The 18,675-nt window shown below is 38.1% G+C and overlaps 1 protein-coding gene across 1 annotated transcript; it reads left to right on the forward strand.

Moving 5' to 3' along the window:
• Nucleotides 1–7,279: 7,279 nt before the first annotated feature.
• Nucleotides 7,280–16,285, forward strand: NPY1R (neuropeptide Y receptor Y1). Its single transcript, XM_003942716.3, has 3 exons — nt 7,280–7,943; nt 13,568–14,417; nt 14,521–16,285. The coding sequence occupies exons 2-3, from the start codon at nt 13,719–13,721 to the stop codon at nt 14,971–14,973; spliced, it is 1,152 nt and encodes a 383-aa protein (XP_003942765.1). The 5' UTR covers nt 7,280–7,943; nt 13,568–13,718; the 3' UTR covers nt 14,974–16,285.
• The last annotated feature ends 2,390 nt before the right edge of the window (nt 16,286–18,675 follow it).

Here is an 18,675-nt window from a genome sequence, read left to right on the forward strand (position 1 = left end):
GGCATGGATTCCTTTGACAATATAACATTTTATTATGTGAATCCATATATAGTCCATATAATTATTTCCTTCTGTAGTTCAAAACTTGTCTAAGAAAAGTATCTCCTAATATTTTTAAAAAGTGTCCATTTTCTATCTATTTTTGTAGTTAATATTTTAAATCTAGTTATAAGTCTAAATACAGCTTTACTATATTTATGTGCAAATAGAAGGAAACAGTTTATTTATTGATTTTTGGTATGTTGGTTTGTTTTAGTCTTTAAAAAGAATGTCTACAGAACTGTTCAAAGCATAAGCCCAGGATCAAAAGTTGAATGATATGCTCCTCAAAAATGTATGTTACCATATTCTTAGTTTTATCATTCTCACAGGTAATTCAGCTATTAACATATGTTATTGAACAGGTAGAAAAATATGAGACCTTTCCTCAAGTAGATATTACAAGCATTTTCAAAGGAAATAGGATCCATATTCAGGTTTATACCTAATAGAGGATGTAGAGCTAACACATAAGAATATCCAAAAATATGAGGCGGATCATCAGAAGGAGAGTATTAGTAAGCAAACTATGCATAAAATGTATATACATAAAGTAGCAATCATCCATCATAGCTGCAAATGCTGAAGACACTTTTTTAATGTTTGAGATGAACAAATGGGCTTGATTTGTGATATTCAAAATTTTTGTAGTCCTACCGTATTCCTAGTTTTTCAGTCTTTCAACAAAACTTGTTTAGCATCTTATGATGTGTCAAATACCCTTCTAAGCTCCTAAGTTTAAGAGATGAAAAAAAAAATAGTCACTACCAATAAGAGATCAGAGTATAGTTGTAGATATGTGCAATTACATAATTAATGGCAATACAATGTGATAAGTCTGCAGCTGAAATAAGCTCTAGGTTTATTTATTCATATTCCCAGGTAATTCATTCCTAAAAATAAACTAGGGATATAACAGAGGGTTTTATAGCTGAGAAGACACTTGAACTGAAATGTGAAGGGTTGGTAAGAGTTAAACAGGCAGATGGAGAGGGGATGGAGAGGTGAGAAGTGTTGTAATAGCATGAAGGTGAGAGAGTGTGTGTCATTCAGAATCATGCAAATGGTTCCGTATGACTGCAGTCTATGGGGTAAGGGATCATACTGAAACTGTTGATTAAAAAGGATGTCTTTGGACCTTTAATTGAGACATGTGGATGGAAAGCAGCTAAAAGATTTCAGGGGGAGAGTTGATATGACTGGATGGCTGTGAAAGAAGCTGTTGGATTTACACCATTTAGCAGAGAAATAAGTAGAGCTTGATGGAGGTCAGAGAATACACATGAGAGATATGTGGGAGATAGAGTCACTGGTAGTCTGAGACTAGTTGGATTTCTGAGTGTGAGAGAGAGGGGGAATACTTGGGACGATTCTTAGGTTCTGGGTTGAGGGACAAGAATGACGTTGCTGGTCAGATCCATGAGAAGAGAAGCACAAAAGCAGCATACTGTCGAGGAAATCTGAGAGGAATCTGTACTTTCAGTAAAGAATGAGGGTTATGTACATGCAAGGATGTCATTGATGACAGAGGTATGTTTGCATGTTAAGAATGAAAAAAGGAGAAGATTAAGATTGGGATCTCTAGTAAATTCTGGTAATTTGGGGGTTGATCAAGGAAGAAACAGGATCACTAAAAACACAAGTTTATTTGGGTAGCACTTGCAGAAGATTGCAGGAAAACTTCCTTGGGGCTACCACCAAGAAGGGTCAGAAGGGAAAAGCAGAGAGGAGACTTACATGTCTGGGAGATGTCACTCAGCAATAAGCTGGGGAGCCTCTGTGTCAGGGTGTGCTGAAGGGAGCTGTGGTTTAGTGTCTTTCACAGCTACAAGATTTGTCTTATTTGTGGTTAGCAGGCATTGGGTGGAGTTCCATGGGGCGTGTAAAGAAGGTGGACTCTGAATGGGCTAAAGGTAATTTATTTTTGACTATTTTTAGGGCAGTTAAATGTGTGAGATTTTGAGGTGGTGCTGGCAGGCTTTGTGCTAAGGGACTTAGCCTGCTCTGGAGAAGCAAACTGTGTGGGGACCATTTTAGGCTATCACACACAGACCATCTCTGGCCTATTTACATAACAGAATCCTAGGGAGAAAAACACCTAAGAAATAGATGGAAATAGATCTTGGGAGAGATAACTGAGCAGCAGCTAATGAAGAAAAGCCTGAAGTGTGGAGTTAATGAAGTCAAAGGAAAAAAAGATTCCAGAAACAGTGGGTGCTCAATTGAGTCCATTGCTACATCAAGAATAAATAGAAGAAAGTCTGAATCGTGTTCATTGGCTTTGGTCATTAGCGTCCTGGGCAGAAGCACTTTCAGGTGGGTCATATTTGAGGAAAAAATGAGGTGACAGTAAATGTACCTTACTCTTCTCAAAGAAGCTGGCCAGGAAAGAGAAGCAGCTATGGAAGATGTGAATCAGGTAAGAGAGTTACTATGAGAAAGAGATGAGCAATTTTGTTTTGGTCTTTATTTTAGTCCTAAGCTAAGAAAAGTGAATTGTTGAATAAGCAGGTATTGTAGCTATTTTACTGTTGTTTCACAAAGGTTCCTCAAACTTAGTGGAATGCAACTCATAGATTTTATGCTCATGGACTGAATGGGTCAGCACCTCAGAAGAGCACATTGGGATGGCTTGTCCGTCACATGGTGCTTGGGGCCTCAGCTGGGATACCTCAGTGGGATGGGTTGAGTCAAAGTCTGGTGTTGAAACAGCTGGATTGGAGGATCTACTGCCAAAAGGAGGGACTTGAAAGTTAGGGGGTAAATATGGTATGGCCTTTATCTCAAAAATAAGGAGTCCATTGAGACTGAGGGTATGAGGCAGGAAGCTTGAAGAGGGGTGGATTTTCAAAATAACTTCTAAGAGGAGAGAGATTGGTAATCACCTAAGCCAAGGCATTTCTGGGTAATATTTAAGGCTCAATGAAGGTTCTGAATTTGTGGTTGCAAAAATCTGCACAGTGGAGTTTTTACCTACATGCTGTGCTAGTGGAGAGTGGCAGCTAAACAATCTTGTAAGATCAGATGGGTCCTATTATACCATTGACCACCCTTAGATATTTGTACTCTTTCTAGATGTGTTTGTATCTGGGGAAAGGAAGCAATAACGAGACCTTAAAAAAGGAATGAAATGAGGATACTTTAGCAAAATGATGCCCCAGAACATTTTATACCACTTTTACATGCACCTGCTTGTGCTATTTAAGTATACAAAAAAAAAAAAACTTTCTCATTTTTATTTGTTTATTTATTTAGAGATGGAGTATCACTCTGTCACCCAGGCTGGAATTCAGTGGTGCAATCTCAGCTCACTGCAGCCTCTGCCTCCTGGGTTCCAGTGATCCCCTGCCTCAGCCTCCCAAGTAGCTGGATTTACAGGCACCTGCCACCATGTCCAGCTAATTTTTATATTTTTAGTAGAGATGGGGTTTCACCATGTTGGCCAGGCTGGTCTCAAACACCTGACCTCAGGTGATCTGTTCGCCTCGGCCTCCCAACCTGCTGGGATTGCAAGCGTAAGCCACCATACACTGCCTTTCTCCTTTCTTTGGAAAAAATTACACCTTCATGGCTTTACTTCATAGGCCGGGTCTGATCTATTTATACTGGTCATCTGAAGCATTGTGCTGTGAAAAAGTCTAATACCAAGCTTGAGGTTTTGGGGAGTGGGAGTCAGGGGCAAGATGAACAGTTAGCGATGTTTGTCATAGATAATGAGAGCTGTGGTGGTGGTATTCTTACTTGATCTTTTTACCAGCTATTCCTACCTTGTCTCTTCAAAAGAAGATATGAAGGGTATAGTAATAATAAGTATTGAAAACAATAGTAACAGTGGCAAAGCTCCTTTCATTATATCATGTAGTAAAAACATAATGTTACAGTTTTATAATATAACATTACACTTTTTTTAAATGCCTAAAGGGGATCTGACAGTATGAGGCATGCAGAAAAATATTTGGCTGATTACTAAATTTTAAGATCCTACTTGTCTAGAGCCTTAAAGTGTCAGAGTTTTTAAAAATGCCCCGAAATATGTAGCCCATGTGACAAAATGAGAAGTTTACTGAAAGGCATGTGCATTTCAAATCAAGATCAAGAGAAAATCCATAAATAGTGTTGCATGTTTTCTACACAAGGGAGATCATTGAATTTCTGTGAACTTGTATACTAACATTGTTAACTAAATTTATAATTACTTTTTTCTGTTAGTTAATGCTCTTCAAAAGTCAGATGAATAAAATGATTGTACTGACTATTTGATTGTGTGGATCAAGTCAAAACTCTTTACCTACTATACTTCATTGGCTTTAAGAGGTAAGCTTAAAAAGCATTTTTATACTTTAATATTCAATTGTAATTGATGGTAGGCCATTGCTTTACTAAAAGTTTTTTTTTTTGGGGGGGGTGGTGCATAAAATAACATTGTACCTTAAGTTCTTGGGCATCAAAGATCCAAAGAAATTCAGCAAGTGAGTCACAGTAAGAAGGAAAATGTTGACATAATCAATTCATAGAATATGAACTGATTCACTAACATGCTTCATCATAGTTCTATCCCCCTTATCTATGTCATCTACATTTTAGTTTTCATGTGTAGTGTTAATGCCTATTAAGATTCTTCTGAATGACAATTCATGATAATTTACCTGTATCAAGGCCTGGTAGCATTTCAGGAACTTTAACCCTTGTAGCAGAAATTCCTCAGAAGACCGGTAACGTAATTAGTATGTTTCACTTTCAATAGCAAGCATATTGTCACACTTTTATTTAAATAGCTATTGAATCATGAAATTTAAAGGCTAAGCCAGGCCATAAAGTTGTTCCATTGTTTAGAATATAAAACTTAGATTTACAGAGATTTAATGAGTATATCCTATTCCTCAGTTTAAACAACAGAGCAAGACTCTTGTCCAAGAGATTGTGAGAATAGGTCATTAATATAATTCTCCTCAGTATATAGTTCAGGCTTTTATGAAACTACAGAAGGAAATATACAGAATTAAAGAAAAAAAAACCCTAGCAAAGATGAAGTTTTATCTAATTTGAATCCCAAATAGGAAAGTATGCAGCTGATTATTCAATTAAGAGTAGAAAAATACATAATCTTAAAATTGGAATGAGGAAACTCTTTAATGCATATTTTCGAAGAAATTCAAACTACTTTGCATATTTCAAATCTTCCATAAGATCACATTATTGGAGGATGCTATGTGGTGTTTCGTTATTGGACTATGCGTAATTTATCAATTTTTTACATTGGAAAGAATACTAGTATATAATATTCCTAAAGAATTATATAATTTTGTTATTGAGCCTTTTCTTTCCTTCCTTTCTTCCTTTCTTTCTTCCTTCCTTCCTTTCTTTCTTTCTTTCTTTCTTTCTTTCTTTCTTTCTTTCTTTCTTCCTTCCTTCCTTCCTTCCTTCCTTCCTCCCTCCCTCCCTCCTTTCTTTCTTTTTGACAGAGTCTTGCTCTGTCATCCAGGCTGCAATGCAATGGCTTGATCTCGGCTCACTGCAACTTCCAGCTCCCAAGTTCAAGCGACTTTCCTGCCTCAGTTTCCTGAGTAGCTAGGATCGCAGGTGCACACCACCACACCCGGCTAATTTTTGCATTTTTAGTGGAGATGGGGTTTCATCATGTCGGCCAGGCTGGTCTTGAACTGCTGACCTCATGATCCACCTGCCTTGGCCTCCCAAAATGCTGGTATTACAGGGATGAGCCACTGCCCCCAGCCACTGTTGAGCATTTCAGAACTTCTGTTTGTACCATAAATTTGTCATAGAAAAGAGTCTGTGAGAGTAATGATCTTTCAAATATTAGTATTTGACATTAATAACTCAAGAATGCAGTTTTGCAGATTTGCCTTAGGGAGAACTCATAAAAATTGAGTTAATAAAATGACAAAATACAATGGCTGTAATAGTTTAGACCTCTTGCAAACATTCCTTCATTAACATTCTTGGGAAATAGAGAAAGCATAGTATCTGAGTCCAAATTATATTCTCAAGTCCAAAGGATTTGCTGACATAATATGTTTCTACATAAAAATATATTCTTAGTAGAGAATTAAATTACTTCATTTGTAATTCTTACAGCAGCCTAAAGATAGCAAATTTGATGATCAAAATCATGGGGAAAACTTCCTAAGAATAGAATGTGACTTAAGGGAACAGAGTAGACAGAGGATGCATAGAAACCTGAATTAGTATTAGTTATTGTTCCTTGAAGGAACTGAAATTTCTAAATTGTGCCTTTTTCATCCTTGGTAAAAAAAAAAAAAAAAAAAAAAAAGTGTCTATGTATATATGTGCGTGTGTGTGTGTGTGTGTGTGTGTGTGTATAAATCAATCTGTTATGTTGTTGTCATTTTGCTCTTCTTAACCATTAGAGATTTTTATATGTATGCTTATATCTGTTATACAGTAATACTACAATCATCACATAATCATGACATTTTAATTTTTGGTTATAATCCTTTCCAACTATATAAAAGTATGTCTCGTGACACATATTTTCGAAAGCTTTCTTGGAAAAACATACAGAGGTTGTGTTTATCACTATCTATATAAATAAGTGAGCTTATATTGAACTTTATGATTATTCAGCATAACAATCAAAAAAAAGAAAACTTTTTTTAACAGTATAAAGTTTCAGGTGAGTCCATATGTTTTAGAATTTTATTTTTATTTTAATGAGAAGAAAGATTGCCGTTAGAATTGTTTTGTAATGAAACCTTTATGAATTATCTGGGCAATGCTCTGTATCTTTATTAGAAAGACTTCTTATTCAACGCTTTTATCTGAAAGAAGTTCTACTTATCTGCATCAGTCCATCGTCTACATCATTTGTTTGTGTGTGTGTGTGTGTGTGTGTGTGTGTGTGTGTGTGTGTACAACTTTGTCTTTTGAAACTAGAATAGAATCAGGTAAAACCTCTAAGACCCTTGTGTCAGTAATCGGCCTGAATCATTGGGCACCATGATGGAGTTGGCCGCCTTCAACGTACTCTGTGTACATTCTATTTTTTCTTCATAATGTTCAGTACTGTAGTAGATTAATCACCAAGGAAACTGCATTGACTCTTTTCGACCACCAGGGAAATATTCGGTTCATGGCTCTCCTCTAAAAAAAAAAAAAAAAAAAAAAACTAAAAAAGCAGCTAGGCGCTGGGAACAATCCGACTCGATGTATTTTCTCAGTGGGCCAAAGAAAGGAGGGCCAAAAGGCCGGACTGCCTCATCTGAGATTGACTGCTTTGACTTTTTAAAAGTATTTTCTTTGTTCACTTACACATTGAGGAAAGCAAATTCTCGGCACTGGCATGAGAGTTATTTGAGCGTCACAAACGAAACAAAAAAAAAAAACGTATTAGTGCCATTACTGTGGCGAATTTCTTGTTTTCTATTCCCGGCAATAGCGAGCCCTTGGATTCCTGGTTTGGGCTGGCGCCGGAGCTCTCCAGCCTGTCTGACTTCGGCCACAAGATGGCACTGACCTGCCAGCAAAGAAAAGCCCAGTGAGACCGACTTTTTCAAGCCTTGGGAAACTGCCCTGCCTTCCCCGGAGTCAGGGACCGTGGGGACTCGCGCTCCCTTTCCCCGGCGCGGGGCTTCTGTGTCGCACAATGCGTGGCTCCCGTCGGGTTGCTGTTCTTTCCAGAATTCCCAGGCAACGCTGCCCCGAGGTGTCACCTTTGTGAGGTGTTTGTGGGGCGGGGGGAGCGCCGTCACGTGATCCCGGGTTGAGGTGGAGTTCGGCTTTAAGGGGGCGTCTCTTCTCAGCTTCATCAATCTTTAGGATCTGAGCAGGAGAAATATCAGCAGATCCTTCCCCTCTCTGCTCCGTTCCATTCCCATCCTTCCCTCTTTAATAAGCAAGAGCGAAAAAGACGAATTCCAAAGAGGGTAAGTTGTGACTTTATTCCTTTCCAGAGACTTTTGCGAAATCTCTCATTGAAGGATGAGAGGGGAAGAAAGCCGATGCGAGTGTCCGACACCGGCTCTGGGGGACCGAGGTGGGGTCTCCCGCGCTGGCAGGTCGCAGGTCGCTCCCATCGCGGACCGCTCGCGGGCTCCTGCCCAAGGAGGGGCCGACGCGGGGGAATCGAGAGGGTGCGCGACGCGGGGTCCGCGACGCGGGGTCCGGCTTTCCCACCGCCTGCTCCCGGGGAATTTCTGGATGGGGACCCAAGTTTCCTCTACCCAGGTTCTCTTTAAAAGGCCGACGGGCTGGAAAGGTGCGCGAGTTCGTCTATCCCGCGCCCGCTCATCTTCCGCCTGTGTCTGGAGCTGGCGGGAGGCGCCGGCTCTGGCCGCACCGGAGTTTTCGCGGAGTAACCGGCTGGGACGAGCCGGAGAAGGGTGGGCTAGGCGCGTCGCCCGCGATCACCCGGGTCCCGCGGCAGGTGTCGGGCTGGGAGCGGGCGGAGGTGCGAGGAGCCCGGCGCGGACCCCGGCGCGCACGCCCGTCCCCACCTGCGGGTTCCGCGCTCCCCAGTGCTGGCCGCTTCCAGTGTGACGCTGAGCCCTGTAGACCTCCGAAGCTTTTAACCATCGGAGTTCTAATCATGGAACTCCTTAGCTCTTTCTTTTAGAAAAGTTGGAGCATGGCTGGATTAGGAGATTGGGAATGCACGGAGGTGGAGATGGCTTGACAGGATGTCCCGTTGGTTCCCTGGTAGACTTGAGAGATGCGAATGTTTTAAGGTCTGAGGTTGGGCCAAAGAGAGAGAATTGACTTTGGGTTTGGGATCTGCTCGTTTTTGGTTGGTTGTATCTTTTCTGTTTTGCCAGTCTCTTATCACTGGTAGGAAGGTTTTCTGGTAAGTGTGTGTGTGTTTCTGGAGCACAGGAAAAACCTAGGGCAGAGGAGCAAAAGAGAGTGTGTTTCCATGCACACACACACACACACACACACACACACACACACTAGAGCACGCATTGTTTCCCCCCACCCCCATCCTATGAGAAAGCATGACTGGCGGGATGGCACACACAGGCAGGGGACATGTGGAGCTTGTCTGCCAGGTCTTGGAACAGAACAGCAGTAGCTGTTAGTCCTAAGACCCTGGACCGGCTCTCTGGTGAAGCGAGCGAAGGCGCAGAAAGCTAACCCGACCGAGTTGCCAACCCAGGACTAAAGACTGACTGCTCTCCAGTGACTACTGCTTTATTGGTCTTTATGGTCTTAAGGCAGCAGTCTGTTGAACAAGCCTTCCCCTGCTAGGAAGGAGCAGAGAATTATGTAACTCATTTAGATAAGCTAGCAGTAACTTTGGGAGGCTGTATGTAACAAGGCTGACATTTCTTCTCCAACACGAGTGAGGAGAACAGCCAATCCTGAGTATTTGAAAAAAAAAATTATCTGCGGCAGGTTATGATCAGGGAGCTGTAATTTCAAGTAGTAACAGCACTGCGAAGAGAAAGCAGTGAAAGGCCAGCATTCCAATTGGAAAGAAAGAAGAGGAAATTTCCCTCTGCAAGGGGGCTAATTTGCCAGCTGGTGATGTATGTAATGTCTCTGTTTTGTCTCTACATGCACATGGCAGCTATACTGAGATTTAACAGTCGTTAATTTTTGTAGTTTCTATAGCTGCATAGCTTATTTTACACATTATATTAGAATAGTAAATATGAAATTATTTTCTTTTGCAAAGATAAATTCTTAGCATCATTATTTTGTGACAGTTATTCTTTCTTGAAATTATTCTACGGTAAACTGAAAATACACATTTCATTTAATGCAGAATTGGTTTACACACTGAAGTAACTACCAAATGTGCACTTAGTATAACAGGTTTGAAAACACTTTAAAAAAATAAAGTTTTCATTTTCTCTATAGCTAAGTTAACTTCTGCCTAGTAAGAAAAAGCCTTCCTCACTGGGCATGCCTATTAAATACAATTTCAAAGGCATCAGACTAGAGCTTCAGTATGTTTACCTGAACTCATCTGTAAGAAAGCTATATTTGTAGCCTGTACTTGCAATAATTTAATGTCTTCATGAATTCTTATATGTATTCATATTTGCCAAAATCAGCAAATGGATAGAATATTTCTATATTTCTTTCTCTCCGTGGCGTTGATCTTGGTCTCTGCCTGCCCCCATTATTTCTCACTAAAATTAGTGCACTACCTTCCTAATGAATCTCACCACTTCTTCTCTTTCCTTAAATGTGTTGAAAACAGCAGCTAGAATAGTAATTTTAAAACAACAGTCATGTAACTTCACACCTTTCCCAGAGACTCTCCAGAGGTTCCCCAGCTCTCTCAGGATTAAAAGCAAAGATTGTTTAAAGAAGAAAAAAAAATGCCTACACAGTCTGTACCCTGTCTCTTTAGACTTCCCAGTTAATTTCCTAAGGGTCTCTCCCTTATTTATCTACTTCTCATTATTATTTAGTGCACCAGTTACACTGAAGCCTTAAGGATTTTTGTTCTTTCCATATGGGATGCAAACCCTGAGATACTTGTGTGGCTTCCCTACTCACCACTCCTCTTAGGCCTTAACTTACATTCCTTCTTCTTAGATAGTCAGAGGCCATCTTTTACAGTCAAGCAATAAATTATTTTCCTGAAAATCCCAGAATCCCAGCTCCTCTTTTTTATTCTCTCTCTCTTTTTTTTTTTTTTTTTTTTTTTTTTTTTTTTTGTCTCACTCTGTCACCCAGGCTGGAGTGCTATGGCCTCATCTTGGCTCACTGAAACCTCTGCCTCCCAGATTCAAGCTATTCTCCTGCCACAGCCTCCCGAGTAGCTGGGACTACAGGTGCACTCCACCCCACCTGGTTAATTTTTGTATTTTTAGTAGAGACAAGGTTTTACCATGTTGGCCTGGCTGGTCTTGAACTCTTGACTTCAGGTTATCTGCCTCAACCTCCCTAAATGCTGGGATTATAGACGTGAGCCACCTCGCCTGGCCCCTGATTCCCTCGTTTTTGCTTTGTTTTTCTTTATAACACTATTATCATCTAGCATGCCATATCTTTCACTAAACTTTTTCTTGTCTTTCTCTGCCCATAAGACTAGAAACTCAGTGAAAAGGTCACATTCTCTCCAGTAAAATCATGCCTAACACAAAACAAATGTTTAATTAACATTTGTTGAATAAATAAATTTTCTTTCAGAAACAATTTTTTTACACACAGTGTGACATATTCCCATATATACATGACCTAGAATGGCTGTTTTAATTAACATACATTTTGCATGTCCAAGGACTGTGATGAAATTGAGCTATTGATGTTAGGATTAATGTACCCAAGAACCTACTACTCCTACCATGAATGTTATATCAGTCAACACAGCTTTATTCTAAATCTAATACTTGCAAGTTACTATGAAGTATGCACAATGCCTACCTCAAAGATGTTATATTAAAAATGAGAGGAACCAATTAAGGATTCTAGGTACTAAATGGTGCTTTGAACGATGGGTAGAGTTTGGATTGGTGGTGGGAGAAAGAGAACACTCAGCGAGAAGAATGGCAGAGGTGGAAATGCGGAGCTATATTTGGTAGACTGTGAGCAGACTTGCCTGCCTAGAGCAGGGAATTCACATTGGGATTATTAAAGTGTAGAAGAGAGGTATAATGCAGAGGTCTTAATGTATCAGGCTGGGGAATGTACTTAATGTTCCATCCCTCATGCCTCATACCAGGGTCCTCATTCACCTGTTGGCACTTGGTGACATGGATAAAAGGGAATGTGCCTTCTCCTCTTCTGCTAGTTTTACTTTAAATAATGAAGGGAAACTTATAATCAACAAGTAATGTTAAGTATCTCTATAGTAACTTAAATAGGAAATATGATGTTAAATTTTCTTGAATTCTTAAAATAAGAGATTTCCAAATAATTTGAAGTTATTATTGCTTCTTTAAGATTGTTCTTAAACTCTGACATTCACTAATCGTTCTCTCTGCCTTTGGAATTCTTGAGAGAAAAAGTGTGGTTATCGCATAAATATTGAGGAGTTGTTACAGGTTGATGCACAGAGGAAGAGAGAGCCAGGTTTCTAATAACATTCATATCTGAAGTCATTCTATTACCATTCTTTAATACTTTCATTCTGACTTCATTATAGCAAGCCTTACTTTATTTTTCTTAAGTTTTATAAGGCCAAATTATGGTTCAATAATTTTAAAAACCCTCATGTTCTAGAAAGCAAAAACATTAAAGGAAAGGTTCATTAGAGGTAATATGTAAAAGGCAAATGCATTTTTTGTTCATTAAATTTCTTATCTTTCTTTCAATGGAAGTAAGTCTGCACGATTTTCTTTATTGGTCTTATTTAAGAAAGAAAACAATGCAATTCAGTTTCTTAACACAGGCACGATGGCCTATTAATTAACATAAAAAATCCCATCTCACATATTTATGTAGTAATCTAGGGAAAATCAGACTTATTTTTAAAAAGGAGTTTTTAAAATAATTTAAAACTCCTTTAAACTCTCTACAAGTCTATGATTTGTGTTGTTAATAAGAGAAAAATACATCACAAAGTGCTGTGAAAAGTCAAAATTACAACAAAATTCTAGATCCTTGTGTTGGACCCACATATAATCTGGTGGGGAGGGAAGATATTTACATGAATAATACCTTAGAAATCCTTGAAACTTCTAACATAGTAATAAAATAATAGGCTCTTAAAGTTTGAATCTCCTATACAATGGAAAAACTCTCTGAACTGGTCTTTCATATAGTGGTAATAAGCTTTTGTGTATGGAACACTTGTTAAATTTGCAGCATTTAATTCCATTTTATTGAACTTTTGTTCCACATAATGATGTGATTTAAAAAAATAATGTGCACCTCTTGGTCCTACTTTTAACTTGTACATATAATGAGATGTAACATCCTAAGCTCAATTCTCTGTGTTCTACATGCTACCCATTAAAATACGAGAAGACATCTGTACCATCCCTACCAAGTGTTTTCTGGATTAAACATTGTCTAGTCTCTCGATAGTCATTCATGGCAAAGTTTTTTGATGTTGCACTCTATTGATCATCTTTTGTTGAATATACTTCTACTGAATCTGGCTTAAAAAGCATTTCAGTGTGTGTATGGTGGAGCAATTGCTACAACTTGACCTTGACATGAATTCTTCCATTTGTATAGCATAAGGAAGAATTAGGTAATTTATTTTGTTTTGCTTTGTTTATTTTTCTTATGTTTTAATCTGTGCATTAAGTGGGTTTTATAAATTTATATTCTTGCACTGTTTAGGAATGTGCTGTTACTACTGTTTATGTAAGACTTGGGGCATAAGACATATATAGTTCTTACTGACTTATAGACCACTATGTTTTACTAAGACTTTTTCTGTATGCAAGTCCAGTTAAAAATGTTTACGGGATTTTTCTTTATTCTGTATGTTTGCACCATTTCTGCTATTTTAGAAAGATGTTTACAAGATTACATTTTGTTTATTTATTTCAGTGTGTTCACTTTAAAGAGTTCTATGAGTCAGAATTCATTCTGACTGCCCTCAATAAAATTAGTAATGCAATTGGTAATTTTCTCTTTACAGATTGTTCAGTTCAAGGGAATGAAGAATTCAGAATAATTTTGGTAAATGGATTCCAATATGGGGAATAAGAATAAGCTGAACAGTTGACCTGCTTTGAAGAAACATACTGTCCAATTGTCTAAGATAATCTATAAGAACCAAACCAATCAAAATGAATTCAACATTATTTTCCCAGGTTGAAAATCATTCAGTCCACTCTAATTTCTCAGAGAAGAATGCCCACCTTTTGGCTTTTGAAAATGGTGATTGTCATCTGCCCTTAGCCATGATATTTACCTTAGCTCTTGCTTATGGAGCTGTGATCATTCTTGGTGTCTCTGGAAACCTGGCCTTGATCATAATCGTCTTGAAACAAAAAGAGATGAGAAATGTTACCAACATCCTGATTGTGAACCTTTCCTTCTCAGACTTGCTTGTTGCCATCATGTGTCTCCCCTTTACATTTGTCTACACATTAATGGACCACTGGGTCTTTGGTGAAGCAATGTGTAAGTTGAATCCTTTCGTGCAATGTGTTTCAATCACTGTGTCCATTTTCTCTCTGGTTCTCATTGCTGTGGAACGACATCAGCTGATAATCAACCCTCGAGGGTGGAGACCAAATAATAGACATGCTTATGTAGGTATTGCTGTGATTTGGGTCCTTGCTGTGGCTTCTTCTCTGCCTTTCCTGATCTACCAAGTATTGACCGATGAGCCATTTCAAAATGTAACACTTGATGCATACAAAGACAAATACGTGTGCTTTGATCAATTTCCATCAGACTCTCATCGGTTGTCTTATACCACTCTCCTCTTGGTGCTGCAGTATTTTGGTCCACTTTGTTTTATATTTATTTGCTACTTCAAGGTAAGAAAACTTTTTTTCCCTATCATTTCCATTTTTACCTTCATTACACAGAATTCCTCATTAAATCAGTGATTCTATTTAAACTTATTTTTTTCCTCCCTAGATATATATACGCTTAAAAAGGAGAAACAACATGATGGATAAGATGAGAGACAATAAGTACAGGTCCAGTGAAACCAAAAGAATCAATATCATGCTGCTCTCCATTGTGGTAGCATTTGCAGTCTGCTGGCTACCTCTCACCATCTTTAACACTGTGTTTGATTGGAATCATCAGATCATTGCTACCTGCAACCACAATCTGTTATTCCTGCTCTGCCACCTCACGGCAATGATATCCACTTGTGTCAACCCCATATTTTATGGGTTCCTGAACAAAAATTTCCAGAGAGACTTGCAGTTCTTCTTTAACTTTTGTGATTTCCGGTCTCGGGATGATGATTATGAAACAATAGCCATGTCCACCATGCACACAGATGTTTCTAAGACTTCTCTGAAGCAAGCCAGCCCGGTGGCATTTAAAAAAATCAACAATGATGATAATGAAAAAATCTGAAACTGCTTATAGCCTGTGGTCCCAGATAACATCTGTTTAAAAACAAGCACAACCTGCAACATACTTTGATTACTCGTTCTCCCAAGAAATGGGGTTGAAATCATTTGAAAATGACCAAGATTTTGTGTCTTGCTTTTTACTGCTTTTGTTATAGTTGTCCTAATTACATTTGGAACAAAAGGTGTGGGCTTTGGAATCTTCTGGCAGTAGATTTGACCAGATATCTATGAAGTGCATTTTGTGAATTTAGGAATATAATGTAAAGACTTTTATACTGTATTTATTGGAATGAAATTTCTTTAAAGTATCTATATTAACTGACTTCAGAAGTACTTGCCATCCGGTACTGTCATTAGATTGGGTCACCTTGATTAGATTAGATTGTCAATAGATTGGGCCATCCTTATTTTATGATAGGCATCATTTTAGTGTGCTACAGTAGTAACAGAATGCAAAAGCAGCATTCAAGAGCCAAAAGAGAGTCTGAAGTCATTCAGAAGTGGTTTGAGGTTTCTTTTTGGTTTTTGGTGTGTGTATGTGTTTGTTTTTTTCATCTTAAGGGAGGATTTGATTTGCTCCTAAGTGATTGTCACTTAAATGAAAACTTAAAAATGAATAAAAGTACATGTTTCTCAGCCGCAAATATTACGGGGAATTTGGGCACCCACAGGAATGAAGAGACAGAGCAGCTCCCTAACTTCAAAACTATTTTGGTACTTGACAACAAGAACATTTCAGAGGAATTAATTTAATAATGTAAATTAGTAATGCTGCAAATGGTTAAATTATATTCATTTGAACTGATGGTCAAGAGATTTTCCATTCTTTACAGACTGTTCAGTGTTTGTCAAGCTTCCTGGCATAAATATGTAACTCAAAAGGCATTTCCGCTTACAATATATAGAAACAAAATGTGTTTTCCATACAGCAGTGCCTATATAGTGACTGATTTTTAACTTCCAATATCCATCTTTCAAAGCAGGTAACACCAAGGTACAACATTAAAAGAATATTCACCTCACCTAGCAGGGAAATACACAAGAACTAAGAGTACTTCATATAGCCCATTTTAACTTGTATAAACTGTGTGACTTGTGGTGTCTTATAAATAAAGCACCGTAAAGATTACTGAATAGTTGTTTCATGTTAATGTGCCTAATTTCATGTATCTTGTAATCATGATTGAACCTGAGAATCACTTGGAGAAACTATATTTTAAAGAACAAGACATACTTCAATGTATTATACAGATAAAGTATTAAATGTGTTTGATTTTAGAAGGGCTTTATTAAAATCAATATTGTTTTTGCTTTTTCTGAGGAGTCTTTTTCAGTTTCATTTTTCCTCATCCCATGGTTTCCCTCCCATGATATTCCCAAAGCATCTTGTATCTGCTTGTTGCTGAAACATAACCCCTGATGTGATACAACCATCGATGGCTGTGGTATAGTCATTGGTGATTGTAACTTAATGTAGTATAACCATTAATGGCTCAGTCTCCCTCTCTTGCTAGATTTTAAGCTTCTTTAAGGCAAGAATCATTTAACATGACTGTCCCCAGTGCATATAGCACAGTGCAAATACTTAGAAGCTTTTACAAAAGGTATTTCTAAAACAAATGAATAATTAATGACCATGTTTCCTTTTTTCTCATTCATAATCCTATGGAACGTATGTCCTGCAGTGCTCTCAGATCCTTCCTCCTAAGGTTAATTGTTACCAAGAAGATGTTTTCTCTCTTTTTTTTTTTTTTTTTTTTTTTTTTTTTTTTTTTTTTTTTTTTGAGACGGAGTTTCGCTCTTGTTACCCAGTCTGGAGTGCAATGGCGCGATCTCGGCTCACCGCAACCTCCGCCTCCTGGGTTCAGGCAATTCTCCTGCCTCAGCCTCCTGAGTAGCTGGGATTACAGGCACGCGCCACCATGCCCAGCTAATTTTTTGTATTTTTAGTAGAGACGGGGTTTCACCATGTTGATCAGGATGGTCTCGATCTTTTGACCTCGTGATCCACCCACCTCGGCCTCCCAAAGTGCTGGGATTACAAGCTTGAGCCACCGCGCCCGGCCTGTTTTCTCTTTTTTTACATTATTTTCTTTTCTAAACTAAACAAAAGGACATTTTAGATTTTAGAAATTTGCGTTATCAGTCCTATAACTCAAACAAATATCACACTTTTTACATTGAATGATAATATGAAATCAAATTATAGCCTAAGAATATTTTTAGTTAACTGCCCCCCCCCCAAAAAAAAATCTAATTTGGCTGGGCACATTAGCTCATGTCTGTAATCTCAGCTTTTAGCACTTTGGGAGGCCGAGAGAGGCAGATCACTTGCGCTCAGGAGTTTGAGACCAGGCTGGCTAATGTGGGGAAACCCTGTCTTCATTAAAAATACAAAAATTAACCAGGTGGGGTGGTGCTCAGCCTCAGGAGGCTGAAGCAGGAGAATCTCTTGAACCCGGGAGGCAGAGGTGGTGGTGAACTGAGACAGTGCCACTGCATTCCTACCTGGGCAACAGAGTGAGATGCCATCTCAAAAAAAAAAAAATCTAAAATTATCTTCTAATATTTATTGGAAAATATCATAATTTTTCTTTACCCAAGCCTGAATTTTTGAATTGCTTGATTTTTTTTCTGCTTTTGGGAACAAATGGGAATTTCTTTCTTTCTCTGTCTAGGTAATATGGAAATAAATTGTTACTTCGAAACAGTCTTAATATATAAGTGCTTCTTTGCCAGTACATTCACTAAAAAGGCGATTTCTAGAAGTCTCATTCAGCTGTGTATGCTGCCAACTCCTTAACTTCACATAAATAATGAACCAAACATCAAATTCTTCTTTTGTCCAAAGATGTTGATGAGCTACTAGTAGAGTCTAGGGTCAGCAACAGATGCATTGGAATTCAAAAAGAAAAAAAAAATGGCCATATTAAACATGAACTATGGAATGAAACATTGGGTTTTCTTAAACCCAAGAACAAAAGTTAATTATTAAGTTAGTAGAAGAGTATAATTATATTGTGGCGTGTATGAATTTTAAGTAAACTGATAATAGCTAAAAATTTTAAACTAGCCTGTACCAAGTACTGTGTCAAGTACTTAAGTACCTGTGAGGACTAATGTTATTGTCACTTCACATAAGAAGAGACTGAAACTCAAGTTGAAATACCGGAAGGAGGCACACATTGAATAATAGGTAGAGCAGGAATCAAACCCAGGTCTGTCCAGTGCTACTAAAGTAATAACTGAGCTATACTTATGACAGTTTGGAAAATAATTTTCTTCCCCTTTACAAGTTACAATCTTAGGGCATAACACTGCCATCCACCTTCTTTCCAATTTTAGTTGCAGAAAGAATGAAGTAAAGCAAAAGAGTTAGAAAATGGTCATTTTGATTATATGTACCCATTATCTCCCTTGCTGAATTAAACAATTCTGCTTAAAAATAGTATTTCTTTATTCACATTAATTTTATTTCTGTGTTAACTTTATTCTTTTCTTTTATTTTACAAATTCTAAGAAAATATAAGTATATATTATAATGAAATTTGTTCCACAAATTCTCAAGGACATATAAGTACATGCCGTAATTTCAAATTTTGACAGACAAATAGAGACTTTGACAATTTAAGTATCTACACACAATAATAGTAGTGAAAAGAGACAGTTAAAATTGGAGCTCCAAAAATGTCTGGCCTGTGTC

Source organism: Saimiri boliviensis, chromosome 3 (genome assembly GCF_048565385.1).
Source record: "Saimiri boliviensis isolate mSaiBol1 chromosome 3, mSaiBol1.pri, whole genome shotgun sequence".
NCBI lineage: Eukaryota > Metazoa > Chordata > Mammalia > Primates > Cebidae > Saimiri > Saimiri boliviensis.